Source organism: Danio rerio, chromosome 3, assembly GCF_049306965.1.
Source record: "Danio rerio strain Tuebingen ecotype United States chromosome 3, GRCz12tu, whole genome shotgun sequence".
In the NCBI taxonomy this organism is placed as follows: Eukaryota; Metazoa; Chordata; class Actinopteri; order Cypriniformes; family Danionidae; genus Danio; species Danio rerio.
The window spans coordinates 16,765,001-16,790,000 of NC_133178.1; the positions used below are offsets into that span (position 1 = coordinate 16,765,001).

Genomic DNA, 25,000 nt, shown 5'->3' on the forward strand with positions numbered 1-25,000 from the left:
TCTGCCATTTTGCCATGCCTTGACATTTTTATTTGATGTTTGATGTAATCTCAACTGAGACACGAAGAGAGGGTGGGACATAGAGTTGCTCCTCCCCTTTTAAAAACAGCCAGTAGCGTTTGTTTTTATCACAGCTCTGCCAGTGACTGTGGCTGAGCTCAAGCTCATAATAAAAAGCAAATGTGAAGCATCTTGAAGGGGGTGGGGCATGTTAGATACTAGAGGGCATTTGATTGGTCACGATTTAATGAGAAACTGAATTTCGGATGTGAAAAAAAAATTGTTTATTCATTTAAGCGGGAGTGACAAATGCAAGCTTTTAGATGTTTATATCAGTATTTTCTAAACGCGTATTTTGGAGCACATTAGCTTATAGATGTGCTTAAAATCAACATATACTGATACTAACATTTAAAAAAAAAAAAATTTAATTTCATGAGAACTTTAAGTTAAAAATACTACTAAAAAGCAGATTTTGTCTTTTTTCTTTACACAATCTTCCTGTAGGAGGCATACATAGCAGATCTGGATGCTAAGAGTGGCGCCAGTCTCAAGCTAACACTCCTAAACCCTCGCGGACGCATCTGGACTATGGTGGCAGGTGGCGGAGCTTCTGTTGTCTACAGGTACCGTTAGTCTAGTTTACACATGATGCATGGATGAATCCTAATGTTATGTCATTCTGAAAACACGTCACAGGAGTTTCTAAAATAAAATCACAAATCTATCAATCTTTTACTCGTCCTACACTTTTTCCAAATCTGAATGAGTTTTTTTTTTTTTTACCATTAGTATTTTGATTTCTGTTAATGCTGGTCTCCAATTATTTATATATATATATATATATATATATATATATATATATATATATATATATATATATATATAACTTCATTGAACAGAAAGAAGAAACTTGAATGTTTTAAACCATTTGAGGTTCCTTTTTTTAGTCTATTCAGCCGATCTCCATGTCTGGCAGGAGCACTTTTAGCTTAGCTTAACTTTAATCATTGAAGCGGATTAGACCATTAGCATCTCAGTCAATAATGACTATATATGTAATATAATTGTAATATAAATTTTCAATGTAATTTTTCATTCAGCCTGTAAATGACATATCTAATTATATGTTGGTTGCTTTATATATGATTTTATGGATCAAGGCGTACATGATTAGTCATGGTATTAGTTGTTGAATTTTTTTTTTATACATTTAGAATAAATTGTGGTATAAAAGTTTTGATGAATCATGATTTGTTTTGTGTGTGTGAAAAAATCTCTGCACATTTCACTCATAAGTTTATGCATACATTTGAGACCCAGCCTCTTCTCTCTGTCAGTAAATTATGTTGATTCAAACTTCAATTTTTTTTTTCTTTTGCAAATAGAGATACCTGGAGAATTATTTTGTGTATGATATACAAATTAATGCAGTCCAAAGCTTTAGATTATTAAGCCAGATCAGTTTCAAAAGTAATCCCTTTAATGCACAGGACAAGTCACATTTACAAAATCCAATTCATAAATAAAGCACACAATTTGTGGATTCAGAATTAAAAATTATAAATATTTTTGCCAAATGGATTTGTGTATATTATAATGCGTGTTTTGAATTTACGAATTGGATTTGTGTATTTTTAAATCGTTTTTAAATTTAACAGTTGGATTTGTGTATTTACTAATCGTGTTTTGAATTCAAAAATTGGATTTGTAATTTGCGAATTGTTTTAAATTTATAAACTGGATTTGTGCATTTTTATTTTTTATTTTTTTTTTTAGCATTTTGAATTTACAAATAAGATTTGTATATTTTTAAATCTTGTCTTTAAACTTACAAATTGGATTTTGTAAACGTGACTTGTATTGTGAATGTATGATTAATGTTTTGTAGTTGCATTTTTTTCTGAGAATGAACTGGCTCCATATTAAATTTCATTGATTTTAAAAAATAATAAATTAAAACCTAAACAGTCTCCAGAAATTATCATTTCCATTCCAAAGGTAAATCATACAGACTTGGAAATGTATGAGAATTTTCATTTTAAAAAGAGTAGCTTTAAGGAAGAAAAAGGCTGATATAATAAGCTGAATTCTTGTGCCTCATGTGCTTGGAGATGAAGCAGATACCTGAATGAGCCTTCCGAGAGCTAAATGACATTACCCATCCATGCTTGATTTATCTGGAGGTTTATCTCTCTCCCCTGCATCTGTCCTTCTGTCTGGATGGATGCATGAGATGAAGCGAGAGACAGCGCTGGGAGACTAATTAGGCTGCGCATGTGCTTTCCCTCTGAGAGAAGAGCAGACCATCAAGAAACCAAATGTGCTCTTCTCTAATGCACACAAACAAACAAATAACTTTTTTTTAGATTCGTTGAAAAACATATTTGGCCCTGTTTCAGCTCTAATGTTGGAAATGGGATCTCAGTCAGCGTCATGCATTTATATTGCCTGTCTGTCTACCTGCAAGCATTTTAAAACGTTGATTTATTTATTTATTTTCTCTCATAGTGACACAATCTGTGATCTGGGTGGAGTTAATGAACTGGCCAATTATGGCGAGTATTCAGGAGCTCCGAGTGAGCAACAAACCTATGATTACGCCAAGACCATCCTCTCCCTGATGACCCGTGAGAAACACCCTGATGGTATGCAGCTCTTGAGCAAAAAACTTTCTCTTAAATGGAAAAACTAAAACTAAACAATCACAGAAATAAACTGAAATAAAATAGTATCATTATAAATAACAAGCACAATAAAATAAATAATTTAAGACATGTTAACAGTAGTTTAAAATTTTTTTTTTTTTAATAATAATATTTTTATTTCTGGGAATGCCGCTCTTATATGATTTAGATCTATTTGACCATTAACACCATCACAACCCAGAGTTTCATAATATTCCTATTTAAAGCCTGACTCCTCTGTAGTTACACTGTTTAATTTTATGTAAAATTATAACTAAACAAATGGGTTTTGTGTATTTTTAAATCGTGTTTTAAATGTACACATGGCATTTGTGTATTTTTGAATTAATTAAATGCATTTGTGTATTTTTTTTAATTGTGTTTCAAATTAGATTTGTGCATTTTTTTTTATTGTTTTGAATCCTTTATTGGATTTGTGCATATTTAAATCGTGTTTTATATTTTTGAATTGGATTTGTGCATTTTTTTAATAGTTTTGAATTTACGAATTTGAATTGTGCATTTTAAAATTGTGTTTTGAATTAATGATTTGGATTTATGCAATTTTGAATTGCGTTTTAAAATTCATGAATTGGATTTGTGCAGTTTTTAATCATATTTTGACATTTTTACTAGTATTTGTGCAATTTTTTTTAATCATATTTCTAATTTTGAATTTGGATTTGTGCAATTTTTTTATCCTATTGACTTTTTTTATTGGATTTGTGCTTTTTTTCTAATCATGTTTTGAAATATTTACTTGAATTTGTGCCTTTTTTTAAGTGGTATTTTAAAAAAAATTTTATTGGATTTGTGCTTTTTGAATCATGTTTTGAAATTTCTTTAATTGAATTACAAAACCGGACAAACTGACTGAAATAAAATAATAACAACAAAAAAATAAAGAAATTATTTTGAAGACATGTTAACGGTAGTTGATAAAATTAAATCACAAATGAACATTTTGCTGGACCAAATTCTGGACAAATTCAGAGAACCGATAATAACTTTTAAACTTTTAAAAATTATCCTGCATATGTTGTATGTTTTATCTGCAGTTTCCCAATGCACCACTGTTGATTTGATCTTTTACAGGTAAAGTCCTGATCATTGGAGGCAGCATCGCCAACTTCACTAACGTTGCAGCAACGTTCAAGGTTTGTACAGTAAATACACACTCATTTGTGCTTTCTGTAAGCATTAGCATGTGTGAATATTGCGACATGCACCCATTGTGTGCTTGTTTATTCATTTTTGTGTATCATTTAGGGTATCGTCAGGGCTTTCAAAGATTATCAGGACCCTCTGAAAGAGCACGAGGTCACTATATTTGTTCGCCGTGGTGGACCAAACTACCAGGAAGGTTTACGAGTGATGGGGGAAGTTGGTATGTTTGTTCATATGCACAAATAAAAAAAGGTCAATACTTCATCTTATGTTAATGGTGTGTATGTGTATGTGCAGGAAAGACCACTGGTATCCCCATTCATGTTTTTGGCACTGAGACCCACATGACTGCTATTGTCGGGATGGCATTGGGTCATCGGCCAATCGCCACACAGCCTCGTGGTGCAGCCCACACCGCTAACTTCCTTCTCAATGCTAGTGGTGGGACCACGGTAAGTGATTTTGCGTGCGCGCTGTTGTCTCTTTCTTTGAATACATAACCAGTCTTGGTTATCTGAAGGATTCTTTAATAGATCTTTTTTTGCTCTGATTTTGTCAAAAAATACCAGACAAATTGGGAATATTATTGCAATTTAAAGTGACAATTTAAAATATGTAATATAGTTTTAAAATTTTTATTAAATATTTAAATACGTTTTTAAATACATTTTTATGTATTACTGTAACTGTAAGTTGAATTTTCAGCATCATTATTCAGTCTTTAGTGTCACATGATCCTTCAAAAGATATAATATGCAGATTTGCTGTTCTGTTATTGATACTCAATCATTAATAATAATTCTTATAATTACCAGTGTTGAAAACCTTTTTTTCTGCTTTATAAATGTGTGGAAACTGTGATAGATTTTTTCTATGTAGGACTCTGACGAAAAGAAAGTTCAAAATAATAGAATTTAGTTCAAGTATCTTTTACTCTTGAACAATTTAATGTGTACTTGATAAATAAAATTGTCCGTTTTGATGGGTACTTTAATAGATACTGCATTAGTTAACAAAATAATACATAGCAGTCCAACAGTTTATCACTGAGAATAAAAGTAATGGGGTTACACTTTACAAAAAGGTTTCATTACTTCATATTAGTTAAAGGTGCTGTATGGAAGTTAATATGTTTACAGATATTTAAGAAACATGCTAAGTGGTGAACATACTTGTTTATTTTAAAAACAATGCTTTTAAAGTCAGTTATTCTGCTTTTAAATTGTGCTTTCCATGCCAGTACGTCTGTTTTGGTCTTTTTAACCCACCCAATGCCACTTAAGCAAATTATATTGCATCACCCAAGGTTGACTTGGTGAAAAACGTTGTATTTCATTCATTCAGTCAGTCATGAAGGCTCTCAGGGTATGAGTCTGCGACCGAAATTCAACCTCCGGTGGACAGTAGCAGATGGAGGTCTGCATACCCGACCAGATTTCTTGTGGAGCGAGAATAAATTTAAGAAGCGCGGAAGCGGTCGAAACGTGAACGGGTGATCTAACAATATCGCTCCTGATTCCCGAGAGAGCGAGCACTCGTATGTTAATCTATTTACTAACATGAACTTATTATGAACCATACTTGTGCAACATTTATTAATCAAAATGCATTAGTAAATGTTGAACTATTAACATCCAAAATCATTAGTTAATGCACTGCAAGTTATCATAAAACTAATGATGTTATTTCCATTAGCTAAGGTTAACCAACATGAACAAACAATTCACTTATTACACTATTTATTCATGTTAGAAAATACATTATCTAATGCAACCTTATTGTAAAGTGTTACCAATAATGGCTTCTACAGCAGCAGATCATTAAATCAGAATGATTTATGAAAGATTGTGTGACACCTAAAGACTGAAAATCATTCAACTTTTGACCAGTAGTGTACATTTGAAAACATTTCATAGCCTCACAAGCATGCATTTAGTTGATTCAGGCCTTTTAGTGAAGTGATGTTTCTTATTGTTGAGTCTTCACTGGTTTAGGAGCATTCTTGACTTCTCTTTGCTCACAGACTCCTGCCTCCTCCAGATCAGCCTCTTTCTCTGAGGTCCGAACTGGAGCAGAATCTTCATCAAGTCATAAGAGTCGTGCAGGACTTCCTCCAGGTTACTGACATGCTACACACACTCACACCCAAACACAGTGATGATAATCACAGGAAACAAGCTAATCTCTAGTGGGTTTTTGCGCCCCCTACAGGCTGATGGTAGACTAAATTGACTCAAAGATTATTAAAATATTAAGTGGGGTTTTGTCAAGATTTTTTGTGTGTTTTATACTTAAATATTTCCCTCTATTACTTGGTGCTGAACCATTAAAGTTGAAAATGAATTATTTATTGTGTATTATTTTAATGCAGTTAATAATATAGTTAATAAGATATTATTGCAAGTACTTAATATAACACAGTACCACACAAAAATACAAAATGCATTCAAATTCTTCACAGTTTAGAAAAATATACTGTTAAGAAAATTTTAAAACATAATTAGGAAAACCGTAACAAACGCATAAAGATAATGCTACAGAGCACAACAGGGTAGACACTTAGTTTAAATGAAGAAATGAAATTCTTTTATCTACATTATCAACATTTGTTCATATGACACATTCTCAATCAAGAATTCCATCCATAATTTAGGTGCAGGGCGCTGAACGTCTTTGCAAAACCTCAGTATTATACGTGCTGCTTTAGCTATTCAATAGGGTATATGCCAAGCTAGTGTTGTCCCCTTACTGATAAACTTCCGCTGACCTGCTATTGTGAGTGTTTTTCCATTTTATTAACCCAGGTTACTGGCAAATTAAAAGTCCTATTAGCATGCTTCGGCATATACCCTATTCTATTCAATTCACCTTTATTTGTATAGCGCTTTTACAATGTAGATTGTGTCGAAGCAGCTTCACATAGAAGATCATAGTAAATTGAAATCGTGTAGTTCAGTTTTCAGAGTTTAAGTTCAGCTCAGTTCAGTGTCATTTTATAATCACTACTGAGATTCCAAACACTTAAGAGCAATCCATCGATGCGCAGCTCTACAGATCCTGAACCTTGCAAGCCAGTGGCGACAGCGGCGAGGAAAAAACTTCACTATACTAACGATAAGGGAGAACTCATCATTCATAGTATGTGAAACCTCAGTTTTGTTACCTAAAAGATGTATCCTTTGTGCGAGAGGAGAATTAAATCCCAGGGGTTCACCTAAATGTCTTTTCATTTTTGGTGTTAGTACCAAACACGCAGACAGAAAATGTTCTTCATCATGTATGCACAGTATGCATATCCGGTCTCAAATTAATTTAAAGTACAGTTCTTGCTATTAACAAACCATTAACTATGACTGACCTTTAGCTCAAACTCCTAGTTTGCTGCATCTTAGTAGTTAAGGTAGTAGTTATGATTAGATATTGGGTAGGATTATGATTGTTACTTTAGAAGTACTAATAAAAAGCCATTGTCTTAACAGTAGGCAGGTTATAAGTCACTAGTCAATATTGAGAATTGGTCCCTCCCTATGCTAAAGTGTTACTGCATATCCCAGCATGCGCTTAAAAGCTGAATCAATCTGTCCTATTAAACGCTCAGAAAATGTGATGTAATATTTAATTTCTTTTTATTTACCTAATTTTCTTTACAGCCAAAAGCACCACTTTGTTCAGTAACCTCACCAAGTCTATAGTGTGGGGAATGCAGACGCGTGCAGTGCAGGGCATGCTGGACTTCGATTATGTTTGTTCGCGCCAGGAGCCATCCGTAGCGGCCATGGTTTACCCCTTTACGTGAGTCTTGCACTTGCATTTAAAACTATTTGCTTAGGCTATGTTTATGCTCATGCATTTGAATTTTAAAGGGTTATTTTTCACAACAAAAAAATCAATTCTGTCATTAATCACTCACCCTCATGTTATTCTTCAGAACACAAATTAAGATATTTTTGATGAAATTCTGGAGCTCTCTAATTTTTCGATAGACAGCAATAGTTCTGAGACTCAGGGGTTCAACTGTAAACACAAATCTCCAAGAATACTTGTGTGGCAAAAAACAAATAAAAATGACACCATTTGCTTAAATCTTCTGCCTGTTGCACTATATAGTATGAAAGTATGTGATTTTGGATGCAGCAAATCTTTTTTTTCAAATACTATTTGGGGCAGATATTATATGAGTTGGGAAGCAGCATCGCTTGCAGTATGCGAGCTGAGTAGTATGTTCCATTTCATAGTATTAAAAAAATTGAAGTATATAAAAAACATCAACGCTCATCCAGATGACAACAAAACCATGATGACAAAGGAGAGAATTTATGAAAGTAGTAAATCAACGCAACTAATGTGGGTAGGTTATGTGATAATGACTGCCTGGCAGATGTAGAATGTCCAAAGTCCATTCATGCTACTCTCAGTGATACCATATAAGTTCAATTGTAGTACCTACATGAGTAGTATGCAATTTTAGACACCACTACTCCACGTGTTCATGTATACTGAAACACAGTAGGGGCATCTCAAATCGCATACTTGTGCACTATTCTACACCAGTAGTGCATTCACAATGAAATACTCTGGATTTGCATAGATGCCAGCAAAAGTTGTGCGATCTAAAATGAAAATGCACAGGTACAAACAACCTGAAAAATATTTTTCCCCAGACTGACTGGATGCGTTCGAAATTTGCACACTTCCATACTTTGTGAACAACAGTATATGAGCCGAATAGTATGTGCGAATTCATAGTATTCGAATTACAAATTCGAATAACCCTCTCATATCTGCAGGGGTTCCCAAGATGATTATATAAACATACAAACGTTGCACGCAGTGGCTCACACACACCAAGAGGCCACTGTAAACATGAACATATTGACAACACAAAAGTTCATTTATTAAATTGTTTAATTAAACATTAACCTCCCCTAATGAGACTGGTGGGCACAATGTTTTCAGCACAAGTCTTTTCTTGGTTTTATTTTTGAGACCACCACTTGGAGATTAGTGTCGTGGCCTGTGTTTATTTTTTAATGTAATGTAGCGCCATAACGGTTTTAGAAAGTTTAGGCTGGTGACTAACGTAAACACCTCAGGGGTCGTAATCCATTCATTCATTCGTTTTCTTTTTCGGATTCGTCCCTTTATTAATCTGGGGTCGCCACAGCAGAATATACCGCCAGCTTAGCCAGCACATGTTTTATGCAGCGAATGCCCTTCTAGCTACAACCCATTACTGGGGAATACCTATACACACTCATTCACATACACTACAGACAATTCACCTCACCCAATTCACCTATACCACATGTCTTTGGACTTGTGGGGGAAACACACGCGAACCGGGGAGAACATGAAAACTCCACACAGAAATGCCAACTAAACCAGCTGAGGCTCGAACCGGCGACCTTCTTGCTGTGAGGCGAACTTGCTATCCACTGCTCCACCGCATCGCAATCCAGTGGAAAAATACTAATCAAAAGGCTCTTGCACATTGCATTTTTAATGCAACTGTCCTCTGTAGGTTATGGAAAAAATAGGGTCATTTCAATCGCTAATTAAAACATATTTGATTTTTGAAATCCCCCCTCCCCTTAAGGGGTCCTGACCCCCACTTTGGGAACCACTGAATTATAGGACGGTGTTTCTCAACCACGTTTATGAAGGACCACCAGCACTGCCAGTTTTGGATGTCTCCTTTGTCTGTCACACCCATTACAGGTCTTTCAATCTCTGCTAATGAGCTGATGATCTGAAACAGGTGTGTTTGATTAAGGAGACATGGAAAATGTGCGGAGTTGATGGACATGGTTAAGAAGCACTAAGGATACTTATCTAACAGTCTTGAAGTAAAATTAAATGTTGTACATGATTTACGACGCAGCTACAGTCTGTACAGTAGACATCCATTGGTTTTCTTTTAAAGAGCTTTTTTTTGTGTGTGTGTGTGTTTGAATCAGTGGAGACCACAAACAGAAGTTTTACTGGGGTCATAAGGAGATTCTGCTGCCGGTCTATAAGAACATGGCTGATGCAATGAAGAAGCATCCAGAAGTGGATGTGCTCATCAGTTTCGCCTCTCTCCGCTCTGCCTACGACAGCACCATTGAGACCATGCAGTTCCCGCAGGTCTGAGATCAGCAGCAGATTATGCTTAATATTCAGATAACTGCACGCTGCAGGGAGTTTGACTGTTTATATGCACAATGTGATTGATTGTTGTGATGTACAGATCCACACCATAGCCATCATAGCTGAGGGAATCCCGGAGGCTCTGACCCGCAAGATCATCAAAATGGCAGATGAGAAGGGAATCACTATCATTGGTCCTGCAACGGTACGAGTCCAAACTGCATTTCTGTTAGACAGGAGCTGTTGGGTGGTTAAATGGTAGATTTGGGTGCCTTCTACTGGCCAGTGGTGAGACCAGGAATGTTATCAACCTATTGATAAAATATGTTGCAGTTATTTTACTATGGTAAAATACAATAACATGAGTATAATTACTATGAGTAATTTCCTTTTAAATTTTACTATAATAAAAACGATTTTAATAATAATATTAATTAATATATTTTTTGATCATCATTATTAGTATTTTTATCATATTGCATATAAAATATAAGTAATAGTTGTAATAATAATATAAAGGTCATGAATTGATTAGATTTTTAAAATTAGATGTTTGTAATTATGGCATTTATGAATTATTATATGTAACTTCAATTAAATTCTATTATTATATGCAAGTTTATTATTAAATGTGTATTTTATAAATTTTAATGTGTAAAATATGGAAGTATTGCAGAAACTTTATTCTACAGTTTTATTATTGGTATTTTTACTTTTTGTATTGCATTATTGTAGTGGTAGTAATTGAATCAGAAGTAGTAATGAATTAAATAATGATAGCAATAAAAAATAATATAGATAATAACAATATTATTACTATTTTGATTATGCATATAAACATATTATAAGTAATATTAGTAGTAATAATTGAAAATATAAAATTCATGAAAATGTATTATGTTGTTAAATTATATTTTATTTGTAATTATAACCTTTATTAATTATTATAAAATGTGTATTAATTTTAAAATGTAAAATATGGATTTATTGCAGAAACTGTATTCTAGAGTTTTATTATGAGTATTATTATTGTACTAATGCAGTGTTAGTAATAGAATCAGAATAGTAATAATTATATTTAATAATGATAATAATAATATTAATTATTATTATTTTATTGTTGTTATAATAATAATAATTGTTGTTGTTTTTATTATTATAATAATTATTATTATTATATTACAATTATTATTGTTATGGATGTTAAGTAATTGTAGTAATTAATGAAAATGCATTGCGTTTTTAAATAATATTTTTGTGATTTTTAGCATTTATAATTTTTAAAATGTGTATTTTATTAAATTAAATGTAAAATATGGAATCATTGCAGAAACTATTTTATTTTTTTTTATTGTACTATTATTGCAGTGGTAATAAATCAAAAGTAGTAATAAAATGATATTTGCTAATAATTATAATAATAAAGACAAGATGATGATGATGATGATTATTATTATTATTAAATATTAGTTATTGTTAATAGGTATTATTGTTTATTATTATTGTTTTTATTGTTAATTATTTATAATAATATTGTAGTCAGAAATTATTTAAAAAGTTTATACATCCCCAAATGTAAACCATTTCAATTTATGCAATGAATCAATTCTAAAAATTAATATATAAGGTTGAATGTTTAGACTTGTATCTAATATTTAATTATATAAATTGTTGTTTTTTTTTATTACTACAACATAATTGTTACGACTTTCAAAGTTTTGCTGTACCACTACTAATACTACTAGGCAAGGCAAGTTTATTTATATAGCACGTTTCATACACAATGGTAATTCAAAGTGCTTTACATAAACAGGAATAAAATAAAAACTATTAATAATTAAATGTTATAAAACAGATAAACTATTACTACTACTACTACTACTACTACTAATAATAATAATAATAATAATGATAATAGTAATAATAATAATGATAATGCTAAATAAAATCTATGTTGTGTGTTTATTTGTGCTGTAGGTTGGCGGCATCAAGCCTGGCTGCTTTAAGATCGGTAATACAGGTGGGATGCTGGACAACATCCTAGCGTCAAAGCTGTACAGGCCGGGCAGCGTGGCCTACGTGTCCCGCTCTGGAGGAATGTCCAATGAGCTTAACAACATCATCTCTCGCACCACTGATGGAGTTTATGAAGGAGTGGCCATTGGAGGAGACCGGTGTGTGTTTAAATCAACATTTCCTTAATAATGCCAAACACAATCTGATCCACGTGTGTGAGTTTACACCAGTGACGTTTGTATCCTCTCCAGATATCCTGGCTCTGTGTTCATTGATCACGTGTTGAGATATCAGGATACACCAGGAGTCAAGATGATCGTTGTGCTCGGAGAGGTTAGACAGACATTTATTCACACATTTATACTAGGGATACTTGTTGTTGATTATTGCTATAACAATATTTTTTATGATATAGCATTTATCTGGAAAAATACTATTTTATTGGCTGTGTTTTTAAACATCCCATCCCATGAAGTGCTTTGAAATGTTTTTTTATTTTTTTTATTTAATGTTTGACAATCTCAACCGAAAAACAAAGAGAGTGTGGGGCATATAGTAGCTCTTCTCCTTTTTAAAAAAACAGCCAACCGCGGTTTGTTTTATCAGCTCTACCAGTGAGAGTGATTGAAATCAAGCGCATCAAATGAAAAGCAAACAAAAAGCATCTTGAAGGGGCGGGGCATGTCAGACACTAGAGAGCATTTGATTGGTCAAGATTTGATGAGGAAACTGAAGTATGAGGTTATGTCAATAAAACTGTTGATCCATTTAGGTGGAAGTGACAAACTACAAGCTTTACATGTTTATATCAGTTTTATTACTTTTAAACGTGAATTTTGTCACCGTTTTGGGGTACACTAGCTTATAGATATCATAAACTAACAATACTGATACTCTCATCTAAAAAACTTTATTCTAATTTTGTGGGAACTTTAATTTTCTTTTTAAAATGATATTAAAATAAATGGCTAAAAGATATTTTTTCAGATCTAATTATTTTTAATTTAGACTTAAAAACTGTCAAGGTGCAAACATTTACTCTTTAAAACACTATGAATAAGTAAAAACCTCAGCAGATTTTCTGAATCTGATTGGCTAATTAGATAAACAGGCAGTGCATAACATTAAATGTCATTTATTACATATTATCAAGATACTGATCATTTTTAATATATCTCGAACAGACCTAATTTTTACCATTCTTTCTTCCTTTTTTAAAAGATAAAAGACTTGCGGAATTAAAAATCCTGATCATTTCCTCACCCACTTGTTAGCAAAGATGTTAATAAAAAAATAAAAGGTTTTTGTGGGAAAAATGCAGAATTTTTCAACATATCGTAGGCCTAAAAATAAAAAAAATCAGAGCTTGCAAAGCAAATGAGTCTTTTTTTTAAAAGTCTTAAATGAATAATTTTCTGCACTGTGCAAATAAAAGACATTTTAACAACAGCTCATATTGCATATCTATATTATCACATAGATATGTGATGCAAGTTTTGTGGTCAAAAAGTATCTAAATGTTTTTTTTGTTGTTTTTTTTTAAATGACAGATCATTTAGACAAGACTTTTATTCATTGTCTGGGATCACTTAAAGCCATTTAAAGCTGCTCTGAAGCTCAATTTGGAAGATCAAAGTACTGAGCACCATTGAAGTCCACACCATATAGAGACATTTTCTCCGATCAAACCTTTCCTTCACAGCTAAAGAAAGAACGATATGAATATATTTGATGACAAGAGGGCAAGTAAATGTAACTAGATCACAAAACTAGTCGTAAGTGCCAATTTTGTAAATATCAGCTTGAACATAGCTTTCCATTGGTGTATACCTTTTTAGGATAGGGCAATATATGGCTGAGATATGACTGTTTAAAAATCTGCAATATGAGGGTTCATAATCTAAATACTGAGAAACCCACCTTAAGTTTTGAGTAAAGTATATCACCAATCAAATTAGGTTTTGATGTATTTATGATAGGAAATTTACAAAGTGTGTTTATGGAACTTGATCTTTACTTAATATCCCACTGATTTTTGGCCTAAAGGATCAATGATAAAAGATCATTTTGACCCATACAATGCATTTTTTACTATTGCAACTTAATGTGTTAACTTTACGTGTGCAACTTAAGACTGCTTTAGTGGTTCAGGGTCACATTATCAGGACATTTTCATTGTGGATGTGAACTAATCTTATATAAAACTATACTAATCTTCTCTAGTTCACTGTTACTTTTGTCTTTGCTTCATAAATCTTCTGTTCTCTTCTCAGATTGGTGGAAATGAAGAGTACAAGATTTGCAACGCCATTAAAGAAGGCAGGATCACCAAACCTGTGGTGTGCTGGTGCATCGGGACCTGTGCCACTCTCTTCTCCTCTGAGGTGTGACACCTTGAGCACTTTAACATGGAACTCAATACTACTACTTCAATAACCTGTTGTCCAGATGTACATGCAAACCGATGTAATTAAAGCCCTTTTACAAGATCATTAATAATTCAGCTTATTTGGTGGTAGTAAATAATTTACATAGTATTTAATTTGTCAGATTGTTAAATAAATCATTAACAACTTAATGGCTCATGCATAATTTTGAACGTATCACAAAATGAGAAGGCACTTTTTTAATTCTTTGGGTCAAGAAAGAGTCTGAGATTGTGGCACATTTCCTCCCATACCAGAAAATGTTTGTCTCTGGATGCACTTGTATCCAAATTTTCATCCACACGATCACACATTTCAACAAAACAGCAGAAAGCAGATTCATAGAGGCCAGAAATCTAGTTGTGATTGATGAAAACCAGTTAACCTTTGCTTATAATGGGTCTAAAAGAGGTTTAACATCAAATATTACCAGCTAAATTGATAAACTGACTGTAACCTGTTGGTTTTATTTTATTTTTTTAGGTCCAGTTTGGTCACGCTGGAGCTTGTGCTAACCAGGCGTCTGAGACAGCGGTGGCCAAGAATAAAGCTCTGGAAGAGGCAGGAGCCTTCGTTCCCAAGAGCTTCGATGAGCTGGGAGACGTCATCAAGTATGTCACTTTATTCTACTAAAGCCTATCTGAAGTTGAGACGATCTGATCTAATAAAAGATTGAATGTAGTCTGCACCAGTAGCCTTGTGGGGTAAATGTATAGCATAGGGGTGCTCTAGCTCTATCCTGGAGGGCCTGTGTCCTGCAGAGTTTAGCTTCAACCCCAATTAGACACACCTGAACAAGCTTATCAAGCGTTTAGGTATACTAGAAACCTCCTGGCAGGTTTAATTTGAACCAAGTTGGAGCTGAACTCTTTAGGACTGACTTTTGGCACCCCTGGTATTGACCTTATTCTAAAATGCGGAAGTGCGCCTGTTTTTGCGATTGTCTTAGAACTTCCGATTCAGTCGCCTATGGGAGAAATGACTAGGAATAATAAACGGCAGAAAATGGCCAAACTACTTGCTCAACAAACAAGTGTTTGCATGACTACACAGACCAAGTAGCATAATATAATAAGAAAATATTAAATTGCAACATCAAGCAGCTTAACGAGCAGTTGTTAACGTCAAAAAATTAATGGAAGTGAATGTGACCGGAAGTCGCGAGACAAAAAGATTCAAATTGCAGCGCCCGCTCGACAGCTGAGAATAAGGTGAATAGCTCTTCAATTCTTGGATGAAATCAAGGCAATTGGCTTTGCAGATCCCATCCCCCCCCCCATGCTTTCCAGTCTACACTCTGACCACACTGTCTAGTCCATTAAAGGCGTAAAAACCCTAAAAATAGTTCAAAGGTTAATAAATAAACGTATAGTTGGTTTCTTAAACCAACACACACAGACTTTGATCTGATCAGAGATTTCCTACCGTCTTCCTCTCTATCTCCTACCTCTTTGCTTATAGTGTATGGAATGTTTCATTTAAGGATACTTAACCATGGATAAGGATAGACCATGTGTGTTTCCTATAGATCAGTGTATGATAATCTGGTAGCCAAGGGTGTGATTGTGCCTGCCAAAGAGCTTCCTCCACCAACAGTGCCGATGGATTATTCCTGGGCACGTGTAAGTATAAATATCAAGCCTTTGATAAGTGCTCATTCATGTAAGTCTGGCCTCGTGGTTCATCTTTAGCTGTATGTCTTTTTTTTTGTTGTTGTTCTTCAGGAGCTGGGTCTGATCCGTAAGCCGGCTTCCTTCATGACCAGCATCTGTGACGAGAGAGGACAGGAGCTAATCTATGCTGGCATGCCCATCACGGAGGTCTTCAAGTCTGAGATAGGGCTCGGCGGGACCCTCGGCCTGCTCTGGTTCCAGAGGAGGTGCGCTTTACTGTTTGTGATTGCACACACTTTCACTCTTTACCACTGGTACCTGATTATTCAGTCAAGAAATTTTCTTGTAGTTTAATTCGCTATCCAAGATGTAGGTGACTTTTTTTTTTTTCTTTAGTGGCACATTTAAAGAATATTTGTAGCTGAAACTGTGGTCTTTGGTGATCTATAAAATGCAAGACAAAGGCTAGCGGCACTTTGAGAAAAGAAAAACACGTATGAAGAGTTCAGATGCAAAAGCCACTAAACGCCACTTCTGCCAAAAATGAGATATTGGCATTGGATGAATGCTTTAGGCACGTACTACACCATCAACAAATAGATTTGCTTCGAATCACCTCAATCCCAGCGTCAGCGCATTTTGAAATAACAGTTTGTTGGCAAAAGTCTCTAAACGCCACTTGCTTTTGACAGCAAAAACGCTATATCCCAAGAAAAAATCAGAAGCGTGAATCAAATCATGTTTTCAATGTAGCAGCACGCTGATACGCCTGCTTTTAGGAGGAGACCTATTCTGCTTTTGATTTCAATTCTAAAAGACTGAGTTTAATGCACTGGATAAGCCTGTCCGACTGTCAGTAAATGGCAAATGAAAACGTCCCTTACCTTAAAACTCTGTGCATTATAAGAAAAAGAAATCACAATGTGCAGTCAGAAGTTTAACATGCATTCATAACGTGTTTTTGTGCAGTGACGCTACTTTGAGTCTGATTTACTATACATTAAATGGCAACTCCATTCCACGAAAGACAGAGTTAAGATGCTGTTCTTTTATTCCTTGTGGATGCTATGAGGATAAACACGGGACCAAGACCTTGAGTATGGTGAGAATGAATGAATGAATGAATGAATGAATGAAAGCTTCTAAAAGTGTCTGAAAGGCATCTCCTTTTTGCCCAGAAGGCCTACCTTGTCTTTTATTTGCTAATTAAATCTATTTTCTAAAAACATAAATGTAATGTATAAAACTATACATTATTTGTATTACTTTATAATGCCTATAGATCTGATAAGCTTTTTATATTAATAGACAATGCACAGATATTGATGTTTCACAATGTTTTTACACTACACTAATTGATTCTACCATGCTTAGCTTACAATGTTTGCAAAGTTTACATTGCTCTACTGACATCAAATCTAAATCCTAAATACCAGAAATGACAACATATTGTTAGGATTTAATTATTGTCAGTTTTAACATTATTGGTTAAAGCACTTACTTGACAGATTTTCTTCATTCATTTTCCTTCTGCTTTTTCCCTGGTTTACCACAGCGAATGAACCGCCATTTACTTGACAGCTTTATATATTCTAAATTTCAGGTGGTTTGTGTAATGCGTTTTATTTTTGGTAAAATAATTTCTAATGGCATCTTCTTCATTTTCAACTAATTACAACGTCTTGTTTCAAAAGGTGGATTTAGAGGGTTTTGCATAAAAAGCAGATGTGGATTTAGCTGGTTTTGACGCAAAAGAAAATTTACCTCGTTTAAAAAAAAGGATTGGCTAAAGTGACATTTTTGAAAAAAATTATTTTATATACTAGTTAATAACCTTTTCATCATACATATATATATATATATATATATATATATATATATATATAAAATGTATCTGAATCTGAACCTTATCAGAGGAGTCTAATCAGAGGATGCTCATTTACAAGAAAAGAGGTCTGATGGATTTACAGGTTTTTGCATCTGAACTCGTCATATACAGGCAAAACAAAATGAGTACCCATCACTCCCAATGAACCCTTGAGCATGATTACATGCACATTCATAAATTTATATCAATCAGATTATTAATTCTGAAAAGTCAGCTTATTTTAATTACCTCTTGTCTCTGTTTAAATGCAAACCAATAACCCTGCAATGCAAAAACAAAAAAAAACATTTCAAGACTTCATTATTGAATCAGTTTATTTACTTCTGAGCAGTGTTGGATAAGTTACTCAAAGTATTTATTTATTTTATTGATTATTCGAATGAGCAGATTTTTATTTAGTTTTTTTTTTCAATTTCATAGTTTAAATAAGATTTAGCTATTTAAACTATTAGTTAAAAAAACAACATACTTGAAGTATTTCTATATATAACTATATATAATTTCTATAAATAACTGAAAACGTTTCTGATAACATTTGAAAACATGAGAGTTTCTAACGTTGTAAATTTGTTAAACTCTTAGTAAATTGTTGTTAGATTGATTTGAGTTTCATGATTTTACCTAATTTAGCTTTTTGTTTTTATTTATGAAAATGGAGTTCAAAATATTAAATACAAAATTCTAATATCTTAGGCTGATTACTCCGAGAAATCAGCTTATTTAAATAACCTGTTTAAATGCAAACCAATAACCTGATAAGGCAAAATAAAAGGACTGTTTTAAAGAATTTAATTAATTAATCAGTTTAGTTCCTGGTGGTGATGTCCAAATGTAACAATTTGCACATGTAACTTTAGAGCTATTTTATCCAATTAGATTACAAATTAATACTTTGAAAGAAATGGAATTACTGCCTGTAAAAAGCAATCACATTACTTATTACTTTTGAGTTACTTTGAAAACGTATCAAGCTTAAAAATTAACACCGTTCTGATTTGAAAGCCGTATTGACGAACATAAACCTTATGCAATTGATGCTGTCATGCAAAAAGTGATTTGAAAAGGTATATATTTATTTATTTATTATTTAAGAAATGTAAATATATTGAGTTGAATCACTGTAATTAAATTGCCAGATTTCCCAGAAAATGTAATCGTACTGTAAAGTGTTTTATCCAAATAAATCATTAGAAAGTATTGCAATATCTCTCTTGCCTTTAATCCACAGCCTCAGAGGATTTTTAAAAAGTATAATTGTATATTTAAAGGATTTTCATGTCTCTGCTGCAGGCTGCCCCGCTACGCTTGTCAGTTCATTGAGATGTGTCTGATGGTGACGGCGGATCACGGCCCTGCGGTGTCTGGAGCTCATAACACCATAGTGTGTGCTCGTGCTGGCAAAGACCTGATCTCCAGCCTCACATCCGGACTGCTGACCATTGTACGACCCCTACATGCTTTTTCACATGCAGTACAATCTGATAAACACGTGTCTGATCTCGGGCTCTATTTTGCATTTAGGGGGATCGCTTTGGAGGAGCTCTGGATGCCGCTGCTAAGCAGTTCAGTAAGGCATTCGACAGTGGCATGCTGCCTATGGAGTTTGTCAACAAAATGAAGAAAGATGGCAAACTCATTATGGGCATCGGGCACAGGGTGAAATCGGTGAGTGAAATCGGTGCAAGTTTAACGCAAAGTGTAAAGCATGCTAAATTAGGGCAGAATCCAGTCATGGAAATAAAATCAGAAGTAAGAATGTGCTGAATGTCAAAGTTTGTATCATTTAGGACGAATAAATCAAAACTAATGCTTTTACACCTAGATAAAGGGATAGTTTAGATCCAACAATAAAAATTCGGTTATCATTTACACCTCGCCTTTTTCTTTCTTATGTTGAAAACAAACAAGATCTATTGAAGAATATTGGAAATAAACAGCCATTGACTTTTTATAAACAATAAAAAAAATGCTTTTGTTAGCAGAATGAATTGTTTCGTGTTCAACAGAAGAAGTAAGAAATTCATAAAAGATTAGAACTGCTTGAGTGTGAGTAAATGATCGCATGAGGACAATCTTCATTTTGGGGTGAACTATCCCTTTTAATTGAGGTGTGTAACATTGTCTTTGAATTTAAAACTGTTAAAGTCTATTTAAATATGAGATCTACACGCTCTTTGTGTATGAATGACTTGATGAATGAATGATAATTCATATGTTTTGGGGGTTTTTTGTTGATAAGTTTATTTTAACTATAAAGTTTCGGACAATTGGAGGGGAAAAAAATTCATAAGGCCTTAATAAATAACGCAAGCAGGTGATTTTTACACTGCTCTTTCAATTTCATAGTTAAAATAAACTTAACTTTGACTTGTAATCAAACATCAGTATACCAAATTAGGTAAAATATTTTGAGAACATGTCAAGCGTAAAAAACTCAAAACAGTTCTGATAGTGTTTGAAAACACGAGGGTTCCTAATGTTTTGAATTTGTTAAACTATTAATACATTGTTGTTATATGTTAATATTGTTTTATAATTTTGCCGTATTTAGTATGTTTGTTTTATGAAAATTGAAAAATATATTAATGTAAACATAAAATAGAATACGCTGAAAAATGCATACATTTTAAACATTGTTTAATTGCAAACCAGTAAAAATCACTTCTAAATTAGTTTGGGCCTTATAAATATTACAAGTAGGTGACTTTTAGACTGCTTTTTCCCTTGTTGTTTGCTTGCTTCATTGATTTTTTTTTTATTCATAAATTTTCTTCAGATTAATAATCCTGATATGCGAGTGCAGATCCTCAAAGACTTTGTGAAGCAGCATTTCCCTGCCACCCAGCTGCTGGACTATGCTCTGGAAGTGGAGAAGATCACCACCTCAAAGGTACAAACGTTCATGTGGGTCTGTGTTTCTGTTTATATATCCCAGGTGATGCAATTACAAGCAGAGAGCATCACATACAGGTGTTAACAGCCACATCACAGGTGTAGCGTGAACTATTAAGTGTCCTGATGATCATTCTCGGACAACAGTAGAGAACTGTCTTACATCAACTTTGCTCTTTTCACACTAGAAGAAAAATGTAAAAGATAACAGATTGCCAATTGTCATATTACGTTGTTTAGCAACATGTATACCAGTGTTTCCCAACCCTGTTCCTGAAGGCACACCAACAGTACACCTTTTCAACCTCTCCCTAATCAAACTCATGAATTATTTCATCAGAGCATTAGAAGAGGCTCGGAAACCTGAAACGAATGGGTTAGATAAGGCAGACATCCAAAATATGTACTATTGGTGTGCCTCCAGGAACAGGGTTGGGAAACTCTGGGTTACACGTTGCTGAATACAGTAATAAGACTATTGGCAAGCTGTTATTTTTTTAATTTTTATAAGCATTTTCTACTGCTAGGGCACAGGTCACCAATCTCTTTCCTGGAGGTCCGGTGCCCTGCAGGGTTTAGCTTTAACTTGCCTCAACACACATGCCTGGGTGTTTCAAGTATACTTAGTAAGACCTTGAGTAGCTTGTTCAGATGTGTTTGATTAGGGTTTTAGCTTGAATCTGCAGGACACCGGCCCTCCAGAAAAAAGTTTGGTAATCCCTGTTCTAGTGTGTAAAGTTCTTGTTTGTAATATGCATGACAAGATCTTTATACGTTTGTTACATTGAATGACATTTTAGTTGATGTAAACATGGATGAGTCCATTTTATAACAATAAAAAGTTAACCTAATGTATGAATTTTAGTGTACACACAATAAACATTAAACCTGTTAAAGTTACATTATTATTCTAATTGTTTTTCGTTTAAATCAATCTTTCTCTCAGAAACCAAACCTGATTCTGAATGTTGATGGTTTCATTGGAGTATCGTTTGTGGATCTGCTGAGGACCTGCGGTGGCTTCACTCGGTCAGTAAAACACCAGTAAACTATTACTTAGTGCCAATAGAAATCTATCATACCCTGTGAAAATGTACACATTTACTCACTTTATACATTGCTTTCAAAAGGCCTTCGGGATAAAGTAGTAGAAAGGCACAAGTCGGAAGGCTGCAAAAACATCAAAAGCTGGAAAAGTTATGTGGAGTGTGATTTGATTTCAGGCTGTATGACAATGAAGTCATTATTTCAAAGGGGTGTGATGATTCTCTATAGGTTTTCTATAATGTTCTATTCTGTATATGCGGTTTACAATGTAATGAATTGACATAAAAAAATCTTTATTTTTAATGTGTTAGTGACGAAGCGGATGAGTTTGTGGAGATCGGAGCACTGAATGGCATCTTCGTGTTGGGACGCAGCATGGGATTCATAGGTGAGTGTGTTTGTCTGTGTGCGTGTGTATCTGTGTGCTTGCATGCATGTCTGTGCGCGTGCGTTTCCGTGTGCGTGAGTGAATGCACATGTGCACGAGTGTTGTTACTTGAGCGAGCGTGTGTGTGTGAGGGCATGTGTTTGTGCGCGAGTGTTCGTGAGGATTCTTGCGTTAGCATGCGTGAGTGTGTGTGCGCGCGAGTGTTCATGCATGACCGACCATAGTCGTTGGAGTTTGTGAGGGTTCGTGCGCGAGTGTTAAGAATTCTTGCATGAGCATGCGTGCAAGTGTTCGTGCGAGAGAGTTCGTGTGAGTGTTTGTGCACAAGTGTTCCTGAGGATTCTTGCGTTTGCATGCGAGAGAGTTCGTATGTGAGTGTTCGTGCGCAAGTGTTCGTGAGGATTATTGCGTGAGCATGCGTGAGTGTGTGCGAGTGTTTGTGCGTGAACGAGCATGGTCATGTGACTGTGCACGTGTGTTCGTGCTTGAATGTTTGTGTGCGAGTGTTCTTGAGGATACTTGCGTGGGTGTGCGCGCGCGAGTGCTCGTGCATGTTCATGAGGATTCTTACATGAGTGTGTGTGCGAGTGTTCGTGCGTGAACGAGTATAGGTGTCTGAGTGTTCCTGCGCAAATGTTCGTGCATGAGTGGTCGTGAAGATTCTTGCGTGAGTGTGTGTGTGCGAGTTTTTGTGCATGAACGAGCATAGGCGTCTGAGTGTTAGTGAGGATTCTTGTGTGTATGCGTGAGTGTGTGTGTGTGCGAGTGTTCATGTGTGAACAAGCATGGTCGTGTGAGTGTGAGTGCGTGAGAACATGCAAGAATGCTCAAGAGTGAGCGAACGAGTTTGCTTGAGCATGTGCGAATGTTCGTCCGTGAGTGTGCGCAAGCGTACGTGTTTGTGCGTGATTGTTTTTGAGCATTCTTACGTAACCGTGTGTGTGCGTGAGTATGTGAGTGTGCATGCGTGAGAGAGTGTTTGTGCGTGAGTGAGTATTAGTGTGTGTGTGTGTGTGTGTGTGTGTGTGTGTGCGAATGTGTGTGAGTGTTCGTATGTTAGCATGTGTGCATGAGCGAGCGAGCGTGAGTGCATGCGTCTGAGTGTTTGTGCGCGAGCAAGCGAGCATGAGCAAGTGAGTGTTCATGAGTGTCATCTTGTGTGAGCTTGTGTGTGAGTAAGTGATCCATATCTTATGAAATACCGTTATTTAAACAAGCTTGTATCTTTGTATGCAGGTCATTATCTGGACCAGAAGCGGCTGAAGCAGGGTTTGTACCGCCATCCTTGGGATGACATTTCCTACGTGCTTCCCGAACACATGACCATGTAACGACAGAATCCAGATCTCACTGAACCCATGAAGTCGAAACACTTTTTCTCTGTTGTGTGTGTGTGTGTGTGTGTGTGTGTGTGTGTGTGTGTGTGTGTGTGTGTGTGTGTGTGTGTGTGTGTGTGTGTGTGTGTGTGTGTGTGTGTGTGTGTGTGTGTGTGTGTGTGTGTGTGTGTGTGTGTGTGTGTGTGTGTGTGTGTGTGTGTGTGTGTGTGTGTGTGTGTGTGTGTGTGTGTGTGTGTGTGTGTGTGTGTGAGTGTGTGAGAGTGTGTGAGAGTGTGTGAGTGTGAGAGTGTGAGAGTGTGAGAGTGTGAGAGTGTGTGAGAGTGTGAGAGTGTGAGAGTGTAAATGTGGATCTGCACTTCTCCGGATGTGAGTGTGTTTGTGTGTGTCCTTTTTGGTTTAGTTTTTTCTCTGTTCTGAATGTTTGTGTTCTTGTGTAAAACAAACCTGAGTTACTGTCCCAATATAAACTGTAAATGTAACCTGACTGCCTGATGTTGATTGTGTTGCAATGGCATTTTAAAACTGTGAAATCATCCCAACACATTCCATATCTCCGTAGTACACATCATCTCGTATATATCTCTGCAAAATGTACATCTGCTTATGTCGGTGTGCCTACAAAAGGGAAATTATATTAGAAACCAAATCGCCTGGTTGCTGGAATATTCCCAGTGTATTATTATTATTATTATTATTAATGCTTTGTTTAAAACAGCCGTGACTGCAAACTAAACTTTTGAAAATCACCTAAAGAGTAACTTCAGTTTTCCCATAGCTATGTTTGTAATTTTTATTTGAGTGTTATTTTGAGTAATATTGTCTATTCTAATTAACACAGTGCAATATTTTAGTGCACTAGCGAGCAATAGCTTCATGTGTGTGTTTGTAAGGCTTAAAAATGCCAGATCACCTAATTTGCAGGGGGAGGGGAAAGAATGTTGCTATTTTTAATAACCAATATATATATATACACACACACACAAATGAAACCAGTATTTTGGCCATTGGTGTTGTTTGTAAATGTGCAGCGTTTCCATAAATTCACAATGTTTACGGTCCATCTGCCAGTGCAGTTGTATGAAGATCGCATTTAAAGTTAAAGTTCATCACCAAATTGAATATAAAAGCGGGCTCATTAGCTATGTATTTTTTCTTTGTAGTAATATTAAATAAAGCTATGAATTGTATCACTCCTAACATTGGTGAGCATGACTCGGTGTTTTAATTCGAAATGCCCACTAGATGGCAGTGTGCAAAATGCCTTGTAGAAGCACTAACGTTCATTAGGTTGGTGCTAGTGCCGAGCTAGTGTTGTTCCCATACTGATAAACTTCCGGTGACCTGTTATTGTGAACTTTTTTTTTTTTTCCATTTTATACGGTTCCTTTTACAGCATCAGTGTTGTAATGT

General features: G+C 34.9%; 1 protein-coding gene across 4 annotated transcripts in view; it reads left to right on the top strand.

The window, feature by feature from the left end:
• Positions 1-24,787, top strand: part of aclya (ATP citrate lyase a) — a 55,747-nt gene extending 30,960 nt beyond the window's left edge. The window contains 22 exon segments of one of the 4 annotated variants that reach the window (NM_001002649.2): positions 508-626; positions 2,512-2,648; positions 3,783-3,844; positions 3,957-4,074; positions 4,152-4,306; positions 5,878-5,971; positions 7,505-7,646; positions 9,812-9,980; positions 10,084-10,188; positions 11,961-12,157; positions 12,251-12,332; positions 14,273-14,383; positions 14,909-15,036; positions 15,954-16,047; positions 16,150-16,304; positions 19,217-19,367; positions 19,448-19,591; positions 20,703-20,816; positions 21,765-21,847; positions 22,177-22,253; positions 23,490-23,678; positions 23,925-24,787. In NM_001002649.2, the coding sequence (NP_001002649.2) occupies positions 508-626; positions 2,512-2,648; positions 3,783-3,844; positions 3,957-4,074; positions 4,152-4,306; positions 5,878-5,971; positions 7,505-7,646; positions 9,812-9,980; positions 10,084-10,188; positions 11,961-12,157; positions 12,251-12,332; positions 14,273-14,383; positions 14,909-15,036; positions 15,954-16,047; positions 16,150-16,304; positions 19,217-19,367; positions 19,448-19,591; positions 20,703-20,816; positions 21,765-21,847; positions 22,177-22,253; positions 23,490-23,584 (2,532 nt within the window). In that variant the 3' untranslated portion in view covers positions 23,585-23,678; positions 23,925-24,787. 4 annotated transcript variants of the gene reach the window in all.
• The last annotated feature ends 213 nt before the right edge of the window (positions 24,788-25,000 follow it).